General features: G+C 46.3%; 1 protein-coding gene across 5 annotated transcripts in view; it reads right to left on the reverse strand.

Moving 5' to 3' along the window:
• Positions 1-397: 397 nt before the first annotated feature.
• The window catches only part of SH2D4A (SH2 domain containing 4A), a 764817-nt gene continuing 738027 nt past the window's right edge, over positions 398-27187 (reverse strand). For all 5 annotated transcript variants that reach the window (XM_078676366.1, XM_078676363.1, XM_078676364.1 and 2 more), the window contains one exon: positions 398-2214. In XM_078676366.1, coding sequence (XP_078532492.1) covers positions 2122-2214 — 93 coding nt within the window. In that variant the 3' untranslated portion in view covers positions 398-2121. The remainder of the gene's footprint in view (positions 2215-27187) is intronic.

The raw sequence follows: 27187 nt of genomic DNA on the forward strand, positions 1-27187 counted from the left end.
GTGCCTGTCACTTCTCACCACCTCTCTCCTTGCCCGCTTCAGTCAGCTGTTTGCCCACACATCAGTTTGCTTGTTCGGAATACTTAATAACGCTAAGATTCCACTCTTCCTCACTTACTGCTTTATTTATTTATGATTTTCCAAGTGAGTTTACTCCGCTATTTTCCCCTTCACGTTCCATTACTCCATTTCCTTCAGGCTTCCTGTCATTCAGATTAAATTCCAGACGCTCCTTCTTACCGCTAACGTTAGCCTTTAGCTGATGTGGCTATGTTTACTTCTCCGCTTCTTTATTTCGTTATCATTCACCTTTGCCTTTGGGTAACTCCTGGAGGGGATGTCGCGCGTTGGCCTCCTCCCAACGATCGTCGCCAGTGAAATAAATAAGCACTCCTTGTATCGGTTGACAGGTTTATTGACAAGACACAAAGTGCTAACAGCAAACATCCATAACCCTTGTCTCATGAATAATCTTACAGGCGTTCAGCATAGAACGTTGACAGGTGGGTTGAACCAACGGGGAAAAGAAGGGAGGGGTGTGTGTGTGCGTGGGCTATACCAACTGGAACTAAAGATACAACACCTTTCCTCTCAGGCTCTTGATGCTATCTGGGATGTGGAGTCCCCTTCGCAAGAGTGTTCACGTTGTCCCGCGCTGCGGGGGACTGAGAAGCGATTTATGTGTGTCAGTACAGAGATGGTAGCAGAGCCCCTCCTCTCAGGCTCTTGATACTCTGTGGGATGTGCAGTCCCTTTTGCAAGAGTGTTCCAAGTTGAGGGTTTCATCTTAGCCTGGGCCATCCAAAAACTGCCTCTCATTTCTAAATTCCAGTGGTTCGATCATTAATCCCAAAGAGTGCATACATCAAGCATACAAAGTGTTTTTCAGTTCTGCTTTTATATGTCTATAGGTTCCCTGCTGATGGGCAATTGTAAAGGAAAAGAGCCTTTTACAGCAATTGTCCTAGATTCCAAGCACTATGAAAGAGTTCCCAGAAACTGGAAATGTCACACAAATTGTTATTGGCTGAAGAAGAGAGAACAAGCAACATGTCTTACAACATTATTAAGCTGTCCTTTTCAAAAGGTGTGTTCCTAGTATTGTAGAGCAGTTTAGCAGAGCAGGGAAGCAGCAGAAGAGCAGGATGGAGAAGGGTCAGGAGAGCAGAGACAGGAGAGAGGAGATAGGCTGAGCCCTTTTGACTTAATATTCAGACCCAAGCTTTATGCTTTACTTGACTTTTGCCAAGGCTTATTTGTTCTATGCTTAATTTCTCTTTATGGGAAATTCTGCAATTATTAATTCTTGATTTTTAGCTTTATGCTCTATTCTCACACTTGCCTTTCACTTTTGAACTCTCCATGGGTTCTGAATGACACTATTTTATCACCATTCTTCGAATTGGGATTCTTTCCTTCATGTAATGCACAGAGTGCATTATTTTAAAATGATCTGCTCTAAATAATAAATAAAGAATCAGAAATAACTAAACTTTTAATTAGAAAATAAACCCTTCAAAACTACTTACAACTGTCACTATTGACTACAATTTGAAATTGCATTTGAGATTTGTTTGATGATGATGAAATAACTCTTTTGATCAAAATAAGGTGGCAAAGATGAATTTGCCAGAAAAAGTATATAGCACGGAGTTGAGGTCTACTTTGTAAGTTATGTGTTGAACTGACTAAATTAAGTTGATTTCTGCACTTACAAAAGTAACAAGGATTTCCATCGTCACTGGTCCTGGGGAAGTTTTCTGGAGACATAGTCAAACTAAATGGTCCCACTTTCCACAGCGGAATCACTGAGGTCATAAGACTTGAGCTCTGCATCTTTCCCATGCACCAAATCAGAGTTTTCAAAATGATTTGTTTCTGCATCTATTATTTAGAGCAGTGATATTATCTGTCAATGTTCGGTTGTTTATTCACATATGCAGTCATTTACAAATTCCCTGCTTTGTGACATGCACTTTCATAGTAAATGCCTCAGAAATTGTAATAGATTTAAACAGTAGTCAAAACGTGGGCAAATAACAACGCATTACACATTCAGTAAGATTTGTATTTGTTCCCGCATGAAGGCAAATTGGAGTCTCTTCACTTTATCGCACATTTTCAGGCAAAAAGTTCACTGTAATCGCATCTGTCTTCCCGTTGATCACAGGGGTAAAGAAGCAGCTCATTTCCCAGGGAGGTAATAGGCTCCTCCTGTTAACAGAACATACAGTAGATGTATTAACGTCCACAGAAGCAACTTTAGCACACGTTCAACATGAGTATCTTGGATGCAGCGTACTGACGTTGCCTCTTAAACATGTTTGTTTCACATTACATTCCTGAGATTCATTCTCTTATTTAATCTTAATTGCAGAGATAAAGTAGTGCCTTTAAACAGTAACATTCAGATATTACTGTTTTTTTTACATAACAGTTTACAACGTTTATAATCCATGAGAAAAACATTGGGTAAGGTGATATTAAAGTCATGAAGCAAAACGTAAACATTCCTAAAACTTGACATTTATGGCAAGTGTAACTGCTCTAATGTACTGCTAATTCTCTCACGTTTGACATTACAGATAACATTGAAACTGAACCATTGATAAAATCACATATAATCACAATTAACATCATGGACATCATCACTAATAATATAACAGATGGCATTATTGATGGCATCTCACACATATAGATTAATAGATGACAATTGTGAATTAGGGGGTAATTTTCACGGAGGAGTTCTGAGTGATATCACATAAATACCAAGAGTGAAGCTCAAGTTGTCTATGATGTCACTGAGAAACTAAATGGTAAAAACATCCCCTTTACTCATGGTCATCCCACCTACAATTTTATGTTAAGTATGTTAAGCATGTCCCCATGCCATTTTACCATCCTTAGAAGAGCAGTGCCGAAGAGGAGGACCAAGTCGGTGCCGTACAATTGCTAGCATTCGCCCCAACAAATATAAACAAGCATTGGCATAGCCAATAGGTCTTGCCTTTTGGACCTTATAAGTGTTTAGTTATCCAGCACAATATCCTTGGTGGAACAACATCAAGTGTTGCATGATTAATATAAGGTCCCAAAGGCGAGACCTATTGGCTATGTCAATGCTTGTTATCATGGTGTAGCTGAAGGGAGAAATGAGAACAAACCCCGCCCCTACCTGCAAAGCCGAGATCAGGCTCACTTCTCCTTCCAGCTACAGATTGTTATCCACCATGAGGAAGACTTTGACTTGAAATCCATCGATGTGGTCAACACACAAAACTCTTGTTTTATGAAATTCTGTAAAAACAACTAGCCTGGTAGGAAGATACTTTTGCACTAATGAAAATGGACTGACTTTGAGACACAGAGTTGTGCATTCATTACAAACAAGTATATTGAATTAAACTGAATTAAATGAAGCTGCACCAAAAGGTATTCAAACAATATACACGTCATAGAAGCAGTGCCCTTCAAGATATCCTGCTATTTAGCCCAGACACAACCTTACCTGTTAGTTTACTCATGAACCCTCCCATAAAAACAATCTGAATAATGTGAGAGACTGCAGCAGTTAACTGGACATAACTGGATCTCATAAGAATTCCATGTAGTAAGAATGCTAGAGAGATAAACTATGATAAATATAAAGTGAGGGGTAGATACTACTCAAGGACTACACCAAACTGCAGCACACTTGCTGTAGAGTTTGTAGTTATAGGATGGGCGATACCTGGGGAGGTTGCCCTTCAAATTGGAGGGTGGTGCTACAGGTTAAGATAATATGAGAAGTCTTATAAAATCTCAACAATCTCATTGTCAGCTGCAACAGTTCAGCATATGTGCCAATTTGACTTCCTCTTGTCTGCACCTACTATGTGCACAGTTAACTGCATGGCTATAGGCAGGCTCATAGTTGGTAAGCCTTTCTTTGAGCAAACGTCACCCAGCTCTGCTGGACGGAGTAAGATTATTGAGCAATGAAAAACAAAATGTAAAGGCAACTTTATTGCTCATTCATCTTCTGAACTGCAGCATGGTTATTTTGTGGGGTTCTGCAGCAGCACCTCCCCCCCCCAACATTTCTTCCAACGCCTATGCCGCAGGCGTACTTCTGTATTGCTGAATGTCACCAATGAGGTGTGCTGCTTGAGCCCCAGTTACATAGGGGACCCAGGGACTGGGCTTACCCGTGCCATTTCCATAAACTCACCTGTACAAATGGAACAAGCATTGGTAAAGTGATCAGGTCTTTATTTAACGTGCTAATGTTTATAAAGTTAACACATTAAAGCAAGACATATGGGAGGCAGTTAGCAGGAGCGGACAGAAAATGCTACAGTTGTGAAGTAGTCCCTCATGCATGTGAGAAGTTAGCCTGGCATATGATGTCCACTATTCTAGTGGGACCCTTCCCCCAGTCTAAACGAACCTTATTGATGGTGGTTGTAAAGTCACCCTTATAGACAAGCTATCGTAGTGATAGCATGGACCAGCAGTCTTAGGCTAAACTCCAAAGAGCATGTGAAGCTGTTTGTTTTGCCAATTATAATCCCTTGAATACCAAATGAAAGGACACCACACAAGGTATATATCAAATATATATGTATTTATTTCTAACACAACCCCTCTGCACTCTTTATGAGGTCAGAGATCGAAGTACATCACAAGTTACTCAATTAGCATACTATAAGTTGCACAAATACAGTTATGCCCTCACAAACCATATACTAAGTAAGTGGTATAAGGACCACTTCAGAAATAGTGAATATGCCTAGAGAATCGCTGGGGCTACACTAGAGGACCAAAGGTTAGGAAGTAGGAGACCCATGGGAGACGCGTGCAGTGTCTAAACACAGTCGCGAGTTACCATTGACTCTTAATGGGAACATAAAAGTTAAAGATTTAGGGCACCTCCGGATGGACTACAACCAAACCAATTTAAAGTAGGAAACTTCGAGAGTCAATACCCACGGGAGCACCGGAGTACTCGTGTTTCCTCACCCAGGGAAGCCGGGTGCATAGGTGCCTTTTGATGTCAGGTTTCGTCGATCGTTTCAATAGAGATCTGCAAAGAAGTGCTGCAGGCGACCAGACAAAAAGTATCCACGTGGATCGAGGAACTGAAGAACCTGAAAGCAGAGGGGACAGAGTCTGGGTCACTAGCCAGTGACCAGGAAGGAACCAGGCGATGTCGAGTTGATTTCAGGTAAACAGGTGAAGCTTGTCTCTGCAGCCACGAGGACCAGGAGGTGTCAACAACGACCAGGAGCTGGATTCGAGCTGTCCCACAAAGGATCTAGTTGACTGCGGTGTCGGTATCAGGATTGGACCCAACAAGTCTTGGAAAACGCAATTCACGCAGGAAGTGAAGTTGGCTTCGAGTCAGACCAGCAAGGTCTGGGGAGCTTCTCCGTTCCAGGGAAGCTGGAGCAAGCCTGGAGCAACCAGGCCAGTGGTATAAATTTTAAAAGAAGTCTTCTGAGGGCTAACTAGCCAGCAGGCTAGCAACCGGGAAGACGCGTCAAGCTAAAATACAGGAGCAAACCCCACGCGGCACTCATAGAGTGTGGAGGGCTGAGCTTCAGTGCAAATGGCGCTCGGGTCTGGGGCTTCTCGTACCCCAATGCACCACTGCGAGTTACCTCAGGAATCGATGCAGTTAGCAAAATGCAGGAAGTCCAGGGTGTCTGGTCCGACGTCTCTCGTGTTTGCCACGGGTCTCAGTTTTGCTGTAGAGGTGGTTCGGAGTCAGGGAAGTCTGGAAGTCCAGTTCCTGTGTCGCTGAGTCTTCGGGTTCCGGCAGGAGCGTCGACAAAGCAAACCGGCAAGTTACTGGTGGTGCCTGTTTCCACAGGGTGGTCACTCCATGACCACAAGGGAGATGTCTTCAGTCTTCTAGTCGAAATAGAATGTCGAAGGTCCAAGAGTTTCGTATCAGAGTTTCGTTCCAGGATAATCTAAAGTCCTGGGGACACAGCTCCTATCTTTATACTGATTTTAGGGGCTGGATTACCTGCTAGGTCCCTCCTATGGGTGGACCTGGGAAGGGGGTGGTTACACCACTTTCCCTTTGTCCAGTTTCGCGCCAGAGCGGGGCTGGAGTGCCCCAGCAACTGGTTTGAACCGGGATACACATGGAGCACCTTGTGTGCCCCAGGCAGTGTCTGGAAAAGCATCTTTCCATGCAACCCACCCTGCCCCAATACACTACAGGCTGTCTGGGGAGGTGCTAGCACCTCCCTCGACAGGAAACCTATTGTCCAGGCCTCTCTTGCTAGAGTTTCGTCCAGCTGCAGGAGGTAAGACTCGTGTCTGTGGTAGCAGCATCCATTTTGGGATGCTGAGGCTCTGTTTAACTTTAACCGGGTAAAGCAGTAACTACATGTCTTCTCCCTCTAGAAGGGTGGAATGCTACCCCCGCCGCCAGGACTGGCGAGAGGTAGTATTCCAAAGTGTTTGACACCTTACACAACATGTTTTGATAAACGCAAACCAATGTTAGCATTAACTGCAAGGATTATAATGCCTTAAGAGTATATGGTGGGGCTATATCATAGAACAGCTACAAAGAAATGGTTCAGAAAGCTGCAGAGGGGCTCAGCTCATGCTAGGGCACCCTCTCACATAAAACCAAGCACTCTGCCTCCAGGATTGTTAAGGCCTGCCATAGGAGTGACTTATAGGTTACTATGTGTCTATATATAAAGTAGATATAGATATACTATATCTAAGTAAGAGGTGATTACACCACCTTACCCAAGCTGAGTGATCAGCCTGTGGTGTCAGTTTAGATGGCCAGCCAGGGGTGGCATAATACATGCTGCAGCCCATGGTAGGCCTTGGGTACACCTATGCCCTGGGTACCTATGGTACACTATACAGGGGCTCACAAAGTTGACCCAATACCCAATCTGGTATGTACCTAAAGTACATGGTATCAATTTAGAGAGAGAACAGCTGGGCTGTGGGTCTGATTAGCAGGCCCACAGCCACACTAAAGTCGAAAAACCAGAGAATCACAGCATAAAGTGGGGGTGACCATAGGAAGCAGAACCTACTCTCCTACAATGCAGTTGCCTTCAAGCACTCAAGCGGACGTAAAAGAATTCAGCCAAACAGATAACAGCATTTGATAGGAGATAAGTATGATACTGGGCTCAGCCAAGACATAATAGACCAAATCTCACACCAATGGTTGAAACAGCCCTGTGAAAGAAAGCCAATGGTTGAATGTGAGGGGCCCAAAGCTTCTTGTATGTAAGTAGCCAGCAACGGGTCTGCCTGACAGCTCTGGTTTCAAACAGATCTAAAAGTGATGAATGGGAAACGTGAGCACTAAAGATATGGTGTACTGTCAGCGACATTGTGTTATATATTTTTTGTTTTTATAAAGAAGCAGTGTTTACCTTGTGAATGAGCACAAGTTTTGGTTTGGTGCTAAATGTGATCTGCCTCCGAGAGAGAAACATTTATGAAAGAAAAGACAGTAAACAGACCCTCTTTGGACGAAATATCAACCATTTGTTGTTATCATTCTTTTACAAACACAAAAAGTGCATCTAATAAGGAAAACTACAAGGGAGGGGCAAATAAAAGTCTTTTTGAAAAAAACGATATACATGTTTCATAGCACTGCTAAATCGCGAAAATTGTATCAAATAGTTCTTAAGTGATATGCCATGAATATTTTAACTCTGGTGCTGGAAATGTGCAGTTCCTTTTCAAGGAACAAAGCGTGCCTTCAAAAACAGAAAAGGCTCTGTCATAAGACATTGGCATATCCAACGCAATCTGAACCAACCCATTTAGAACTCTTTATCCAAACTGACAACGCACTAAGTTCACTTGGAAACTTATGCGCGAAGCAGCATGACTGGGTGTACTCGAGCAACAACAACTCCTCATAAATTGGTCGATTCATTACTGCCGGGTAAAGATATGCCAAAAATAAAGTCACACAGAAAGAGGGGGACAGAAATGGTTAACCTAGTAAGAAGTCATAGCATGTACATAAAACGCAACAGAGTAAAACAGAACTAAAGGCAAAATGCAGATAGCCACAATTATTTTAGCAAATGGTTACGATAACAGATGCGAGTTGTAGCGGCACCTGTTTTCTGCTTCGCTTTACTTTGCTGTACAGCGAATGACAATACCATACTTGTTCGATACCTACATTCAGCCAATCACACCCCGAAAGTGATATTTTAGTTCGAGCCCCTCATGTTTACATTCTGAGTGGAAACGTGTGATGTAACAGACGGCTGCCCCAGCGGTGCAACTGCAAACACTCCTAGCTTGCATTGAACGCTAGAGATATTAGATTCCCCCAACAACCACCAAGCAAGGTGCTTGTATCTGCATCCGGCTTACCGTACTGCTCGAGTAGGCAAACACAAGGAAACACCCACAACCGTACATAGTTTCAAGATCTCACAAAAAGTGGGGTAATACGCAGAAATCGAACTTAAAACATGGTCTGAGAAACTGATATGGATTTAGAAGGTAAAATTAGGCCATTCGTACCATGGTGTATCCAGCATCGACTTTCCAAATGTGGACACGTGCACCCGGCCCCTGAACAAAAACTCACTGTTACTGAACCAGCATGTTACACCTTCTGGCACTGACACAATCCTTGTTACAATGTAATATTTTACAATATGCAGAGGCACTCACATCTTCCCTGTAACTATGTAATCTTGTACAAAATGCAGAGGCTGGAATGCAGTGTGTAACTGTCCCAGCTGAGCAGCCTGCAATAGAACAAGCCAAAAGCATAAACAGAGGGTTTGCATACACATTTGAATGACAACGTTAATCTTGCTAAATTGCTGTGGTTCACGATTTAGAAAACAAGCGCCTTATTCTGGAGCCAGGTGCTTTCCACTGTTCTCCCCTGTTATCGCTCCAGCACAACTCGTCTAAACTTACTTTGGTAGCAGAGATCAGGTTCTTGCCATCTTTCATCAGACCTTTATGGGGAAAAAAAATGTCGACAGAAGTGAAAGCGTTTCCCTTGCGGGAGCGAGCAGCGCCAGGAGCAATAATTGCTCACATATGGAGCCAAAGCTCGCTCCAGCAAGGGAATTGCCAAAAGTGCACACGTTGCCATTGAAAGCAATGCAATGCGTGTACGTTTAAGCAAACCGATTCCAAAAGGTCTTTTTCCTATGTAGCGCATGCGCGCTGCGTAGGCGAGACCTAAAATGATACCTGGTGTCCTACCTCACAGTCACACCACGCTCTGCATTAATGGCCCCTCCCACTCACAATATAAAATACATTGCCTGGTGTACTGCCACTTCCACCCCATTCACACTGAGCACTAGCTTACCCCCTCTCAGATATAAAGAAATGGCTTAGTATCCTGCCACCTGACCATCCACACTCCCCTCTATCCTGACCCTTCCCTTTCAAAATATATAAAACTATACATTTGGCGTCCTGCTAACCACGTCAACAGTCTCTGCATCTTCCCTGTTTAAAGTAGCCTCGCTCTCCCCTTCATTGACTAGACAGCTGACACTGTGCCACGCTGGTAAGTTCCATGTCAGTGCACCTTCAAAATTCCTACCAGTGCAGGCCAGCAGAGACCCAGGCATGGCAGGGAAGGTGGTGGTTGGTGCAGACAGTTCACCATTGACATTATCCCACTTCCCTTGGGTCTGTGGAGACACAAGAGGGGCAAACAATGTGAGAGGCCGCCAACCACTATTCTACAGCATCACTTGGTTCTCTAGACACACAGAAAAGACAGGGGAACAGCGGTAAAGTATGCCCTTTGAAGGGACTAACCGAATTTTCAATCTGTTTATTGATCACAGATTTCTTAATATAGAAATTGAAATTGGCAACAGTGAATAGTGAAGATATATTTCACCAAGGAGTTGTGAGTGACATCAACAGACAGTGAGAGTGAAGCGCAAGTTGCCACTCAGAAACCAAGCAGACCCAATCAAAGGAATTTCTCGGACTACCTATTAGCGACGGATGAAGTTAAGTATTTTTTTCTCTCCACTAGATGATCCTGTTAATTTAATTAATATAGGCAAATAAATAGGAGACCACGACAATGCTTAGGGCGATCTCCTAAATCGGATTCCCCATAGCGAGTTTGAAATACGATGATTTAATACAATGACGAATGAAGAAAATTATAATTATTGCTGTGTGATCCTTAGAGAAATGATCTGATGAGCCAAAGTAACAGGGGTCCACCTCCATTCACTGGGACTAAAAAACTGAGCCTATTATAGACACGCCTGGTCATTTATAGGCTCTCTGGTATGGATACTGGTGGTCATAAGGGGCTAAAATGGGCAATTTCACGCAGTTTCTTGTTTTAATAGATTTTCACAACAGTATCACAGCACTTTGGTGCTGGGTATTTAAAGTATGCTGTAAAAAAACCAATGAATGAAAACGGAGTTAAAAAAGAAAAATATTAATTGTTAAAATTGTTAAAAACATGAAAATAAATTGCTAAAAGGTCATGTTGAGATATGTGTTTTCAAAAAGTGTACAGCAGTAAAAAGCAATACGATAGACGAAATAATCAAGTCCATTTGCTGTCAAACAATAAATGCTGAGAGTGTCTGAATGATGTATTTGGCACTTTGAACTAAGCACCATTGTTAGTAGATAACCATGCCTCACATGTGTGTATTATGCCTACTGGCTCCAACTCAAATTTGCCAGAAGGCGCCCTGATTTTAGGAAAATTCACAAAGAATGTAACTGATTTTTACTAGAAATGTCCGACCAAATGCAAAGGATGCTGTTTAGTTATGATGAAAAATAATTATGTGTCCACATGACTAGGCACAGTTTTCACAAAAGCAATACTGGAGCCTCGGTTATATGTCGTCGACTAATATACTGCTACGACCCAGAGTTAGCTAAGCCTGAAACTGAATTGACTCACAACTACTATTGTAGGAAATTACACACCAAACTGACCGCTACACACATGATACACACCTAAAATTTCAAAGGTTATAACGTTCCAGCCAGAGGCTAAAATTGTATTAACTTGACATGTTTATAATATGCTAATCCTATAAATTACTGTAGAACAGATTCTTGGATTCTATATGCTAATTAGCAGCTTTCGTATACAGCCCATCAGACTCCCCCCACTAGCCTCCACACGTTTGTGTGTATAAAACCCATCACGGTACTGAAAAAGCACTACAGGGCTATGTAAACTCATTAGCAGCTTCCCTCATAAAGCTTCTCGGGCTCCAGCCATGAGTGAATACTAATCCCAGGTGTAATTTATGTTATGCGGCATAAACTGGAGTAATGTCAGACATTTCGCACTACGCCTGCGAAACAAAATATCTGACGTTAGGCTACTTCGTGTAAATGACAATTTGCTCGAAGAAAAACTGTACCATGGGAACCATGGGAAAAGCAACAGAGAAGTCTAAGCACGAGCGTCAGTTGTGCATGCAGGTTTTGGTTGCCCGACATCAATGATTGAGCAAAATTCTGAGAGTGTATTTTTCACTCAAAAACCGTTCTAGCTACTTTTTAATGTAAAATACGATATTTTGATAGGGTAGATGCCCTACGAAATTAAAATACTGCATAGTCACTATCCACTTCCTCATTACGTCCCATGGGCACTGGAGGGACACCATGGGCTGTATTACAGAACGTGCCTGGGGCGTAACAGGCATGTGCGCTGACTTTGAGTGCCCCTGGGGCACTTTGGTATTATAGTAGAGGCTGCAGACGCTTGTGCAGCCCCTTCTGGAATACAAATTGTGTTGGCGCACACCTGTTCACCAATTCAGGGTGCTACCCTTCAGAATCCAGTCAGCACCCAGAGTTTACACAAACAGCCTAGCTAGAGTGGCAGCCCAGCTGAAGAGAAAAATAATTCACGTGTATCCTTACTTAGACGACTGGCTAATAAAAGCAAGCTCTACTCGCATTGCAAAAGGAACTCCAGGACAGCTGTGGACATACTCCACAGGCGGGGTTTTCCAATAAACATTTGTGAGAAGTTGGCCTGGTAGGGGATGTTTCCAATTCTGGAACCACCTACTACCTGACCAAACAATCCCTTATGGTGTCTGGTTGTAAGTCAACCTTATTAGACAAGCTATCCTAGGGGTAGCATGGACTAAGCAGCCTAAAGGCTTAACTTAAGAGGTTGTGTTAAGCGAGCTGTTTTACCACATACAATCCTGTAATACCAAATGAAAGGACACCACACAAGTGTATATTATAAAAATATATGTGTTTATTACTAAAAACAATCCCCAATATTCTTTATGAATAAAGGGGCACAAGCGTTAAATCAAAAGCACTGTTTAAACATACAAGTTGCACAATTATGGATGAGGGCGGGTGGCCACTCAAACCATATACTAAACAAGTGGTATAAGAGAGGCCACTCGAACAGTGGTTAGGCCTAGGGCCTAGGGAATCGCTGGGAGCAGTCAGGACAAGCAATGCTGAAGTCGGGAATGGCCCTCGGGATTCGGGAGATGTGCGGGAAGCGCACGCATGCACCAATGTTAACCAATGGTGCGTAAAAGTCATAGAGTTAAAGTTTAAGGACACTTCCGCTGGACCTAGAGGAACAAAACTTAACACACAGACCCTAGAGATGTGCACCAGTGTGGGAACACCGGCGGAGCAAAGTTACCTCACCCACAGGAAGTGGGTGCACAGGGTCGAAGTGGCGTCGGGTTTTGACACGCAGGCTCTTGGTGCTTGAAGCTGAAAGGGCTGCAGGCGGGTTAAAGATGAAGTGTCCGGTGGAGTCCAAGGGTGGACTCAAGTTGTAGAGTACCTGAAAGCAGAGGGGACAGAGTCTGGGTCACTCAGCAGTGACCAGGGTGGAACCAGGACGGAACCAGGCAATGTCGGGCGCAATCAGGTGGTCGTCGAGGAGCTTCTCTCCGCTGTCACGTGGGCTCTGGGGCATCTGCGACGTCCAGGAGCAGGTCACGATCTGTCCCACGCAGGCTCTCACCGTCGGTGCAGTCGGCTTCAAGTTTGGAGCAAACAAGCCTTGGCAAGAGCAATCCACGCGGGATCGGAAGATTGCTTCTCACTCGGACCAGGAAGGTCAGAGTCGGGGCTCCTTTTCAGGGGAGCTGGTGTGGATCTGGAGCAACCAGGTTCACGAGTCTTCTTAGTTAGTTCGTCGGCACAGGGACCACTAGCCAGCTGGCAAGTGACCGGGCCAACGCGTTGAGCCAAATAGAGCCAAAGGGCCCCACGCAGCACTCGTCGAGTGTGGAGGGCTGAACTTCGGCTCAGGAGCAGCTCAGGGTGGGGGCTTCTCAAACCCCGGTGCACAGCTTCGAGGGTCACTCGTGGGCTGCACGGTCAGCGTCTCGTGGTCAATTCAAGATGGCGTGCCCCATGCTTCCGGTCGCCTCCACGGGTCTCAGCTCTGCAGGGACTGTGGATCGGGCTGTTGGAAGGCAGGCAAGCTTGATCTTGTCGATCTCAGTCGCTCGAGTTCCGGCGGGAACTGCAACTAAGTAGACGTCGAGGGCTGGATGGTGCCTGCTGCTGCAGGGTGGTCACTCCTTGACCACAAGGGAGATTCTTCGGGCTTCCACGTTGAGATGGAGGTCCAAGGGTCCAGAGTTTCGTTTCTAATGTTTCTTCCAGGAAATCTGATGTGCATTGGCACTGCTCCCACTCTTATTCCAATCTGGGGGGCGTGATTACCTGCTAGGTCCCCTCCTATGGGTGGGACCCAGGAAGTGGGTGGATACACCCCCTTCCTTTGATCCAGGCCGCCCTGGCACGAGGGCTGGAGTGCCCCAGAACCGGTTTGGCCGGATTATGCAAGGGGCAGCCTTGTGCGCCCCAGGCAGTGTCTGGTTTCTTTCAAACCTCCCTGCTACAATACACTATCTCCTGTCTGGAGGGTGGTGACACCCTCCTGTGACAGGAAACCCTTTGTCCAGGCCCCATCTGCTGAGTTTCGGTCAACTGCAGGGGTCCAGACATTTGTCTGTGGCAGAGGCATCCATTTTGTGGATCTTAAGGTCTTTGGAGAAATTAACCGCATTTAGTAAAGGAACATGTCTTACCCCTCTAGAGGGGTGGAATGCCATCCCCGTCGCCAGAACTGGCGAGGGGATGGTATTCCAAATCGTATGACACCTTACACGACATGTTTTGATAAAGCCAAACCAAAGTTGCTATATAACCGCGAGGATTATAAGGCGCTTAAGAGTATATGGTATGGCATTATCCTGAAACAGCTTAGGCAGTTGTTCCCGACAGCTGCAGACAGGCTCAGCTCATGCTAGAGCTCCATCTCACATAAAACCACGCACCCTGCCTCCAGGATTGATGAGGCCTTCCATAGGAGTGGCTTACAGGTTTACATGTGTCCAGATATAGGTTTAGATATAGGTATACTATACCTAAGCAAGGGGTGATTACACCACCTTGCCCCAGCTGAGTGATCAGCCAGTTGTGTCAATTTAAGAACCAGCCAGGGGTGGCAAAAGATATGCTGCAGCCCCTGGTAGGCCTTGGTGGCCCCTATGCCCTGGGCACCTATAGTGCATTATACAGGGGCTGACAAGGAGTCCATTCCCAATTGGTATGTGCCTATAGCACATGTGTCATTAATTTAGTGAGAGAACAGCAGGCTGGGGGTCTGATAGCAGGCCCACAGCCTCAGTAGTCGAAAACCAGTGAAGCAAAAAGCAAAAATTTGGGGTGACCATAGGATAGCAGACCCTACTCTCCTACACAACCCCCCCCCAAACGCAGGGACATTAAACTAACCTTGACCAGATAAGTCTTCATGTTCTAAGTGGAAGTACCTGGAGAGACCATCTGCATTACCATGGTCAGTCCCTGGGCGGTGCTCCACTGTAAAGTCCATCCCCTGTAGGGAAATGGACCACCTGAGCAGTTTGGGATTTTCACCCTTCATCTGATTAAGCCATAAGAGGGGCTTATGGTCTGTCTGCACCAGGAAGTGAGTTCCAAACAAGTAGGACCTCAACTTCTTTAATGCCCAAACCACAGCAAAGGCCTCCCTCTCAATGGCTGACCAACGTTTCTCTATGGGAGTCAGCCTCCTGCTAATGAAAGCAATAGGCTGGTCTTGACCATCTTGATTAAGTTGTGAGAGCACAGCTCCCACCCCCAACTCAGAAGCATCTGTCTGAACAATGAACTGTTTGGAGTAGTCAGGACTCTTCAGGATAGGTGCAGAGCACATGGCCTTCTTCAGGTCATCAAATGCCTTCTGACAGCTAACTGTCCACTGAACCTTTTTTGGCATCTTCTTGGATGTCAAGTCATTTAATGGTGTCACTATAGACCCATAGTTTTTCACAAACTTTCTGTAATACCCAGTCAGGCCCAAGAAGGCTCTGACTTGTGTCTGGGTAACTGGAGGAGCCCAGTCCTGTATGGCCTGGATTTTGCTTTCCAGTGGCTGAACCTGGCCTCCACCTACTAGGTGGCCCAGGTATACAACCTTACTCTGCCCTATCTGGCACTTGGTGGCCTTGATAGTTAGGCCTGCCTTTTGCAGGGCCTCCAAAACTTTCTTCAGGTGGATCAGGTGATCCTCCCAGGTGGAGCTAAAGACAGCAATATCATCTAGATAAGCTGCACAAAAGTCATCCAACCCAGTAAGGACTTGGTTCACCAACCTTTGGAAAGTGGCAGGTGCATTCTTCAAACCAAAGGGCATTACCACAAACTGATAATGTCCACTAGGGGTAGAGAATGCTGTTTTGGCTTTTGACTCCTCAGCTAGTCTGATTTGCCAGTAGCCAGCTGTCAGATCAAATGTGCTCAGAAACTTGGCAGAAGCCAATCTGTCAATGAGCTCATCTGCTCTTGGAATGGGGTGAGCATCTGTCCTAGTGACAGCATTGAGACCCCTGTAGTCCACGCAAAACCTCATTTCTCTCTTTCCATCTTGGGTATGAGGTTTTGGCACCAGGACTACTGGGCTGGCCCATGGGCTCTCTGATGGCTCAATCACTCCAAGCTCCAACATCTTTTGCACCTCAGCCTTGATGCAATCCCTGACATGATCAGGTTGCCTGTAGATCTTGTTCTTGACAGGCAGACTGTCACCAGTGTCCACAACATGGGTACACCAGTCAGTCTGGCTGGGTGTGAGTGAAAACAAATGCCTGTGGGCCTGCAAAACTTGTCTGCAGTCCATCTGTTGCTGGTCAGTGAGGCTGCCTGCCAAGGCTACTCCATCAACTGAACCATCATCAGGGTTCTGAGAAAGCAGGTCTGGGAGAGGGTCACTCTCTTCCTCCTGTTCCCCATCTGTGGCCATGAGCAAGCTCATGTCCTCCCTGTCCACAAATGCTTTCAAGCGATTCACATGGATTACCCTGTGAGGGCTCCTGGGTGTTCCAAAGTCTACCAAGTAGGTGACTTCCCCCTTCTTCTCAATAATAGGATAGGGTCCACTCCATTTGTCTTGGAGTGCTGCTGGAGCCACTGGCTCCAGTACCCATACCTTCTGTCCTGGTTGGAACTCTACCAGCACAGCCTTTTGGTCATGCCAAGCTTTCTGTAATTCTTGGCTGGCCTCCAGGTTTTTGGATGCTCTTTCCATGTACTCAGCCATCCTGGAGCGGAGACCAAGTACATAGTCCACTATGTCTAGTTTGGGCTTTTTGAGAGGTAACTCCCATCCTTCCTTCACCAAACACAATGGACCTCTCACAGGGTGGCCAAACAAAAGTTCAAAAGGGCTGTAGCCAACCCCCTTCTGTGGGACCTCTCTGTAAGCAAAGAGCAGGCAGGGTAAAAGAATGTCCCATTTCTGCCTGAGCTTCTCTGGTAATCCTTTTATCATGCCTTTAAGGGTCTTGTTAAATCTCTCCACAAGCCCATTGCATTGTGGATGATATGGGGTGGTAAACTTATAGTTTACTTCACATTCCTTCCACATTGCTTTCAGATAGCTGGACATAAAATTGGTGCCCCTATCTGATAACACCTCCTTTGGAAAGCCCACTCTTGAGAAAACTGCAATGAGGGCTTTTGCCACCACAGGTGCTGTGGTGGTCCTCAGGGGAATAGCCTCTGGATACCTGGTGGCATGATCCACTACCACCAGTATGAATCTGTTCCCAGATGCTGTTTGGGGGTCCATTGGACCCACAATATCAATTCCAACTCTTTCAAAGGGGACCCCCACCACAGGTAGTGGTATTAGGGGGGCCTTTGTTGTGCCACCTGACTTACCACTGGCTTGGCAAGTGACACAGGAGCGACAAAACTCCTTGACATCCTCTGACATGTGAGGCCAGTGAAAGTGTGAAACAAGCCTGTCCCACGTCTTGTTCTGGCCTAAGTGTCCTGCAAGGGGAATATCATGGGCCAAGGTAAGAAGGAATCCCCTAAACTGCAGAGGTATAACCAACCTCCTGGTCATGCCAGGCTTGGGGTCTCTAGCCTCTGAGTAAAGGAGTCCATCATCCCAATACACAGTATGGGTACCTTGGGCATCCCCAGCAGCCTCAGCAGCAGCCTGCTGTCTGAGGGGTTCAAGGGAAGGGCAATCTAATTGAGCCTGCCTCAGGTCTGCCCTTGAGGGTCCCCCTGTCCCCAGAAACTCAACCTGGTCAGGTTCAAGCTCCTCAGAGACAGTCTCCTCTTGGACTGCAGAATCAGTTTCCTCTGAAACTTGATCCTCAACCTGGGGCAAGGTGGAAGGCTGAGCCTTTCCTCTCTTGCTCCTTCTCTTGGGTTGTGGCTGGTCTATTGTTTCAAGATCCACCACTGGTTCAGGAAGGCACTTCTTAGCCTGAGCCCTTGTCATGGCAAGGACATGCTCTGAAATCCCTAGCATTTCTGCATGAGTCCTGTACTACACTTCTGACCATGCTGAGCTTTCAAGGTCATTGCCTAACAGACAGTCTACTGGTAGGTCTGCACTCACCACAACTTTCTTTAGGCCATCAACCCCTCCCCAGGAGAAGTTCACAACTGCCACACTATGGGAGGTAGTGGAGTTGCTGGCGTTGGTCACTAGGTAGCTCTCACCTAGTACAATCTGTCCAGGGTCCACAAAGTCAGGTGTCACCATTGTGACACTGGCACATGTGTCCCTGTATGCTTGAGCCAGTTTCTCATTAATTAAGGGAGTCTGCCTGTATTTGCCCAGGTTAGTGGGGCTTACTGCAGTGGGCAACTCAATGTCCACATCATACAGGAGAACTGCCTGTGTAGGGATTCTGACTAGGCCAGATCCTACTTCAATACCCAGGGTCAACCCAGCTACACCCTTGGACTGTGTTCCACCACTGCTTACTGTACTTGGGGTTGCAGTTGCTTTAGGAGCTGTAGTGGTGGGAACTGGATTTGCCTTGGTGCACTCACTGCCCCAGTGTGAAACTGATTTGCAGGTATTACACCAAGGTGTCTTTGGACCTTTGTTCTTCTTCTTCTTGTTACCATTTTGGGAACCACCCTCCTTACTATTAGTTTGGGGGCCTGAAGACTTCTGGTCTTTTTCTTTATCTTTCTGATTCTGGTTACCACCCTTCTGGTCTGTTTTCTTCTGGTCACCACCTTGGTTCTGGGGTTTCTGCTTAATCCTTGTTCTGACCCATTTGTCTGCCTTCTTTCCCAATTCTTGGGGAGAGGTCAGATCAGAGTCAATAAGGTATTGATGCAACAGCTGGTTTGTACAGTTATTAAGGATCTGTTCTCTCATTATAAGATTGTACAATCCTGTATAGTCTGAAACTTTACTTCCCTGCAACCAACCCTCCAAAGCCTTAGTGGCACACTCAACGAAATCAGTCCAGTCTTGAGTCTGTGCTTTTTGGGTGTCTCTGAACAACAACCTGTATTGCTCAGTGGTTAGGCCAAACCCTTCAATAAGAGCACTCTTCAAAACAGAGTAGTTTTTGGCATCCTCAGGTCTAACTGTGAGGAGCCTGTCTCTCCCTTTCTCAGAAAAGGAGTACCACAAAATTGCAGCCCACTGATTCTCAGGAACCTGCTGTACCATGCAGGCTCTCTCAAGAGCAGTCATCCATTTGTGGATGTCATCCCCTTCTTTAAAGGGGGGCACAATTTTGGTCAGGTTTCTATTGTCATAGGCCCTGTCTTTTTCTCTTGGAAAATTGCTGCCACCAGTGACATCTAAGCCACTTAATTTCTGCTCTCTTGCCAAGGCAAGTCTAGCTTGAGCCAAGGCTACCTCCTCCCTCTCTATCTGGAGTTTGACAGCCCTCATTCTGGCCCTATGCTCTAGCTTTTGAGAAGCACTCATGCCTCTCTGTGATTCTCTGGAGGCACTAGAAACATGAGAGTCCCCTGAGGGAGATCTCACTCTTCTGTTGCCTGGGAGAATAACATGTTGGGTTCTGGGGAGGTGCTGGCCCTCTCCATTCCCCAGTAGGTCCAAGTTGGCCTGGCTAAGCCTGGCAACTGGAACCTGGCTACCCTGATCCTGAACTTCTAAGTCCTCAACATCTGAGTCCTCATCTAAGTCATCATCATCCTCCTCTTCAGGGGTATCAGTTACAGGGGGGTTCCCTCCACTTCCTGTGTCTAGGGAAGCTGCCTTTGCCTTCTCTAAGTCATCCTGTTCTAGGATTTCTACCAGGATTAGGCAGGTGGGGCTTCTGCCCCTTTTTAACCCTCTTGCTTTGCACAAGGCAATCAAGTCTCTGCGGGTTAGTTTGTCATATCCAAAAGTTGCCTGGGTAAGGTCAACTGTCACAGGATTAGACCCTGAGGCTTTTCCTGTGTCAGACATGGTTACTAGTGAGGTGTAAGTGGTGCACTTACCTACACTAAGTGTTTTCCTACTGTACCTTGCCAGTGAGTTGTAGTCAGGGTGTGCTAATCCCTTTTATCTACAACTACTAAGTTCAGTAGAACTTAATATGCTAAGCTTTTGATTTATATGTACCTAGAGGTACTTGATGTGATCTTTCAATTTGATATAAAGATTGCAATGGTAAAACAACAGCAAGCTCAAATCCGCACCGCTGCTCACCAATGTGAGAAGTTGGCCTGGTAGGGGATGTTTCCAATTCTGGAACCACCTACTACCTGACCAAACAATCCCTTATGGTGTCTGGTTGTAAGTCAACCTTATTAGACAAGCTATCCTAGGGGTAGCATGGACTAAGCAGCCTAAAGGCTTAACTTAAGAGGTTGTGTTAAGCGAGCTGTTTTACCACATACAATCCTGTAATACCAAATGAAAGGACACCACACAAGTGTATATTATAAAAATATATGTGTTTATTACTAAAAACAATCCCCAATATTCTTTATGAATAAAGGGGCACAAGCGTTAAATCAAAAGCACTGTTTAAACATACAAGTTGCACAATTATGGATGAGGGCGGGTGGCCACTCAAACCATATACTAAACAAGTGGTATAAGAGAGGCCACTCGAACAGTGGTTAGGCCTAGGGCCTAGGGAATCGCTGGGAGCAGTCAGGACAAGCAATGCTGAAGTCGGGAATGGCCCTCGGGATTCGGGAGATGTGCGGGAAGCGCACGCATGCACCAATGTTAACCAATGGTGCGTAAAAGTCATAGAGTTAAAGTTTAAGGACACTTCCGCTGGACCTAGAGGAACAAAACTTAACACACAGACCCTAGAGATGTGCACCAGTGTGGGAACACCGGCGGAGCAAAGTTACCTCACCCACAGGAAGTGGGTGCACAGGGTCGAAGTGGCGTCGGGTTTTGACACGCAGGCTCTTGGTGCTTGAAGCTGAAAGGGCTGCAGGCGGGTTAAAGATGAAGTGTCCGGTGGAGTCCAAGGGTGGACTCAAGTTGTAGAGTACCTGAAAGCAGAGGGGACAGAGTCTGGGTCACTCAGCAGTGACCAGGGTGGAACCAGGACGGAACCAGGCAATGTCGGGCGCAATCAGGTGGTCGTCGAGGAGCTTCTCTCCGCTGTCACGTGGGCTCTGGGGCATCTGCGACGTCCAGGAGCAGGTCACGATCTGTCCCACGCAGGCTCTCACCGTCGGTGCAGTCGGCTTCAAGTTTGGAGCAAACAAGCCTTGGCAAGAGCAATCCACGCGGGATCGGAAGATTGCTTCTCACTCGGACCAGGAAGGTCAGAGTCGGGGCTCCTTTTCAGGGGAGCTGGTGTGGATCTGGAGCAACCAGGTTCACGAGTCTTCTTAGTTAGTTCGTCGGCACAGGGACCACTAGCCAGCTGGCAAGTGACCGGGCCAACGCGTTGAGCCAAATAGAGCCAAAGGGCCCCACGCAGCACTCGTCGAGTGTGGAGGGCTGAACTTCGGCTCAGGAGCAGCTCAGGGTGGGGGCTTCTCAAACCCCGGTGCACAGCTTCGAGGGTCACTCGTGGGCTGCACGGTCAGCGTCTCGTGGTCAATTCAAGATGGCGTGCCCCATGCTTCCGGTCGCCTCCACGGGTCTCAGCTCTGCAGGGACTGTGGATCGGGCTGTTGGAAGGCAGGCAAGCTTGATCTTGTCGATCTCAGTCGCTCGAGTTCCGGCGGGAACTGCAACTAAGTAGACGTCGAGGGCTGGATGGTGCCTGCTGCTGCAGGGTGGTCACTCCTTGACCACAAGGGAGATTCTTCGGGCTTCCACGTTGAGATGGAGGTCCAAGGGTCCAGAGTTTCGTTTCTAATGTTTCTTCCAGGAAATCTGATGTGCATTGGCACTGCTCCCACTCTTATTCCAATCTGGGGGGCGTGATTACCTGCTAGGTCCCCTCCTATGGGTGGGACTCAGGAAGTGGGTGGATACACCCCCTTCCTTTGATCCAGGCCGCCCTGGCACGAGGGCTGGAGTGCCCCAGAACCGGTTTGGCCGGATTATGCAAGGGGCAGCCTTGTGCGCCCCAGGCAGTGTCTGGTTTCTTTCAAACCTCCCTGCTACAATACACTATCTCCTGTCTGGAGGGTGGTGACACCCTCCTGTGACAGGAAACCCTTTGTCCAGGCCCCATCTGCTGAGTTTCGGTCAACTGCAGGGGTCCAGACATTTGTCTGTGGCAGAGGCATCCATTTTGTGGATCTTAAGGTCTTTGGAGAAATTAACCGCATTTAGTAAAGGAACATGTCTTACCCCTCTAGAGGGGTGGAATGCCATCCCCGTCGCCAGAACTGGCGAGGGGATGGTATTCCAAATCGTATGACACCTTACACGACATGTTTTGATAAAGCCAAACCAAAGTTGCTATATAACCGCGAGGATTATAAGGCGCTTAAGAGTATATGGTATGGCATTATCCTGAAACAGCTTAGGGAGTTGTTCCCGACAGCTGCAGACAGGCTCAGCTCATGCTAGAGCTCCATCTCACATAAAACCACGCACCCTGCCTCCAGGATTGATGAGGCCTTCCATAGGAGTGGCTTACAGGTTTACATGTGTCCAGATATAGGTTTAGATATAGGTATACTATACCTAAGCAAGGGGTGATTACACCACCTTGCCCCAGCTGAGTGATCAGCCAGTTGTGTCAATTTAAGAACCAGCCAGGGGTGGCAAAAGATATGCTGCAGCCCCTGGTAGGCCTTGGTGGCCCCTATGCCCTGGGCACCTATAGTGCATTATACAGGGGCTGACAAGGAGTCCATTCCCAATTGGTATGTGCCTATAGCACATGTGTCATTAATTTAGTGAGAGAACAGCAGGCTGGGGGTCTGATCAGCAGGCCCACAGCCTCAGTAGTCGAAAACCAGTGAAGCAAAAAGCAAAAATTTGGGGTGACCATAGGATAGCAGACCCTACTCTCCTACAACATTGAAAGGTCTTCAAATGAGCCGGTAAATTTTCCTAGGAGCACGAATCCACACTGAAGGTGAGAATCTTCCCTACCCTCGAGGATTGAAACAATGACTGAGCAAGCTTAACTCTACTGCAGGGATTAGTCTCCGAAATTGAGAGCTATGGGCAAAGTGAAGGGCATGATGGCCTCATGCATCCCACATTAAGACTACACATAAGACCACTAAAAGAATGGATCCAGATTCAATGGTCACAGGCAACGAGGATTTAGGAGCATCTAGTGGTTGTAACGTAGAGAGTGCGGAAGGAGATGACATGGTGAAACACCGACAGCATAACAGTGAGCAGACTTTCTCACAACAAAACAATGACCATCACCGCAGAGACACTTACCACAAATTCCTCACCACCCTCATTCTGCCCCATTATGTGGTGTGGACTTCCTGGTGCTAAGGTTCATATTAGGTTCTGCATATTTGAGCTCTTTCAAATATTACAGTCACTATGTCTAAGGGTGCGGAAGCGTTCTTCTGTAAAGTGAGGTTAACACACCGGGATGATGCCTAATTAATAATTATGGGCCATCAGTTCTGGAGACTGGAGAAGGCTGGCAAGGAGTCCAATGTCCCACCTATGGTCGTGCGGAATCACTTGCTGGAAAATGTCTTGGTCTAGTCCGCCACCTCGGGAGAATTCAGAGAAGACCAATGTTTGGAATTAATCAGAAGTCCATTTATTGTTCCTCAAATCTTTGTTCTAGATGTTCGCCACTGTCATAATCCAGTCAAATAGTTATCTATCTCATTTAACTATGCTCTCTGTCGTGCTCAGCCTTTGTGAAGTCTCCAAGAAGAGACCGCCACTGCTTAAATCTGGGGAAGAGGAGGCCTGATCTTAATCTCCATTCTAAGTATGTTTGTATTTATGTACTAAATTGTATCACCATAATGTATGTCTTGTAACATTTTTACACATTATCAATATGGCTCCCAGTTTTCCTTTTTTACTGCCCCCCACCCCTCCCCCCCAGATAAATACAGACTGAAACCAATGTGTTTCCTTTCTGTATTTATTTTTAAAAGCAGAAAAATACAGAAAATTGTATTTCTTATGACAATCTCCATGCTGTCTTTCATGAACTCCAGGCAAAAGCTGAGCAGATAGACACATACATTTGTAGTATAAAACTACTATGTACCTGTGGGTGTAGTGTTTTGTTATATGGGGCTGCTTAATTTGCTAAAACGCGACCAGCATCCACATGAGTGCACGTCTATGAGTTAAATAAATGCGGAAATATACAATTTATTCTCAAAACACAACATAAATATGGATAAATACCCATAAGAGGGCCCAAAAAGAAATATGGACATAGGCAGACGGACATATAAAAAAATACTATGAGCCCTAACTATCAAGCAGGTCGTTTACTATGTAAACTCTGACCTGCAATTTGACCCCCCGAATCGGATGGGAGATGGTACCAGTTGTAGACTTCTGTCACATTCACACTTAGTCGCGGCAAGAAGGTACCACATGTAAATTTTGGAGGCTGCATACCAAAAACATGAAGCACAGTAAACACGAATGCAAGCCTCCTGCCTCGGCTCCAAGTATTTACCTTCTTACAGACTCCGGAAAACTAGTATCAAGTAGCTGCTCGCCAGTCCAGGCGCAATGGGGCCACATCCAGCATCACAGCTGTTGAGCTGCATCACACTTCAATGGACACGTGATGGCTACGTATGCCGATTTTTTAATGTGTGTGCATGTGTGCAAAGGCCTGCAGTAATCCAGTAGTAGGCTTAATTATGCATGCTTTCTTCCATTGTTATATCTGGCTTAGTTTGCAACTATTTGTTCTCTAAAGGATGCCCCGTCGAAGCACCAGCAAGTGGTGAGCAACATGGAATTTGCTCGTGAACTACAACGCAACTTTATGTCACTGAGCCAAGATGTAGGTTGAATTGTGGCTAAATATGTATCTGCTTTAGAGCAAGGAGGACGAATGGGATCGTCAACCTCGTATCTTGTTTAACGGAATCATATGCGTTCAGCAAAGTACTTATGTAAACTTATTTTACAGCATGAAGTGTCTTTCAAATTCATATGCTCTTGTGTGGTTGGGGGTATAACAGTTTTCTTTTTATAGTGTTAACTTTTTTTCTATGTTTGTTGTGGAGACTGGCTATGAAATCAGCCATAATCTCACAATGCCCCAGCATGTGACCACCATTTCAGTTTTTAGGTCTAGCCTGGGCAGCACATGCGCTGCGAGCCATGCTGTATTGGAGCATGTACTTGAAGCCCCGCCCACACTTTACCTATATTTGTCATTGGCTTCTGTCATTGTCCTTCGTAAATGCTGACTTCTGATTTGTTATTAGGCTTGTTAGTCCCTCCTTAGTACCCCCTTTTCTTCATGTGTAACCTCCTATGAGGACTGGGCTTTTTACTTCGGTTGTTACATGGTGTGTCGTCTTTAGTCTGTAAGCACTTTGTTCGAGGCATGTGTGTTGTAGATAGACATGCTTTGCATACCGGTGTTATCTAGTACTGGGTCCCGATGTTTGGAAGTAATTTTTCTTCTAAGAAGTATTTCCTAGTCACGAGGTAAGGTGACTCCTCCTTTCGGTGATAGTGTGCATGGGTGAGGAGGAGTTAAGATGGAGGAGCGGACGTGACTAGTCTCTGCTCCCAGACCACGCCAGTGTCCCGAGCGCATAAGCGCCCGTACAAATTGCCAGAATTTGCCTCTAAGGCTACTACAATGCTCCTGAACTCCTAGCGACCACACAAAGGGCTTTAGGTTTGGCCGTAACTCCTTATCCAAGTCGCATCGGAGTTTGACAGACCCGAACATCACAAAATGGCAATCACAATGCCTGGAGGGGAAAGAATCAGCTGCTGAGCCCCTGTGGTGCGATCTGAGAAGCTGAGATGCGCTACCACCCCTGCAAAAAAAACAGAGGGAGCAGTACTTACATCGCAGTGAGCTGAGACCAGTTGAGCTGCATATTGGAAGAACAAGGAGGGAAGTGCCCCAGATGATCCCGGAGCTGCGTACAGAGTTTCTCGTACAACGGGTGAGATAGAGCAGCGTTGCAGCGGCCTGGCGGAACCTAAGGGTGGCGGATGTAATAGGGGCTCGACCAGCCAGGCCACATTATGAAAATAGCACTGTTGTGAACCCAAGCCTGACTGTGCCTGACTGAAAAAATGGCGGACGGCACTCCGCTGAAACAACGAGAATCATGGCAGTACAGGCCTCCCAGTGAAATTAGCATCTCGGAATAGCTGGAGAGGTGCTTGGAAAGAGGGACTCTGCTCTCTCCCTATGAGTTGAAGAGCTCTATTAATCACACCACAGTGGATTCCCTGGTTTAGGTGTTCGACCTCTAGGGTCTAATACCACCCATAGCATACATGCTATACTCAGCTTAGTTTCTCTATTCCTGGCAAAGGACTACTCAGTGGAGGACTCGGGGAGTCGTTGTTCATCCTCCTGCAGTCCTTCCGTAATTTGACCTCGTCTTCCAGAGAAAGAGGAAGCACAGCCGCTTTTACCTCACGTCTCGGCTTCTAAATGGCATCCAGGGGGTCTGAGCTGTCTGCTACCTCCCACAAGCAGGGCTTCAGTACGGCCAAGACCAACTACCACATCAATGCCTACACAGGGACATACAGAGGCCTGGACTTGACGTGCCTGACCTTAAAATGGCATCCTTCGTTTCCTAAATGGAAGCCCCAGCTCCTTCTCTGGTTTGTTTTATACTCCCAAACCCCCCTTCTTTTACCTCTATCCACTAGTGGGGACATGCTCTCCCACTACTTGACCATGCTACTGTAGTCTATGTATCTATTCAAAACTGTTTTCCTGAATGCTGAGACCTGAGCAACATGGCTGATCTCCGGTGGAGCTGCTAGACAGCTATTGAGGAGATTGGTCCTGGTTTCCCACTCGACCGTCACCTACCCAGCCGGACATTGGGCACAGTTCTTCCTCGCCTCTCTGCTATGGCTCCTTCCTCCCCTCCTTTCCTACGAATTCTCACAACTTCGTTTTTGTTTACTGTAACTTACTACGCTATTGTAACTGATAAAACTTGTAATGCAACAATCCTCTGAGAAAGCGCTCTGATACCTCCGGGTCTAGCTAGCGCTATATAAAACTTTTTAGATGTACCTTGTAATGCAACGATTCTCTGGCAAAGCGTTCTGATACCTCCGGGTCTAGCCAACGCTATATAAAACTTTTCAAATCAAATCAACTCAAAACTGAGCAACATGGCTGATGCCCAGTGGAGCTGCTAGACAGCTAATGAGGAGATTGGCCCTGGTTTCCCCCTCGTCCGTCACCTACCCAGCCGGACATTGGGCACATTTCTTCCTCGTCTCCCTGCTATGACTCCTTCCTCCCCTCCCTCCTACGAATTCTCGCAGCATTGTTTTTGTGTA

This window comes from Lissotriton helveticus, chromosome 2_1 (assembly GCF_964261635.1).
Source record: "Lissotriton helveticus chromosome 2_1, aLisHel1.1, whole genome shotgun sequence".
Taxonomy (NCBI): Eukaryota; Metazoa; Chordata; class Amphibia; order Caudata; family Salamandridae; genus Lissotriton; species Lissotriton helveticus.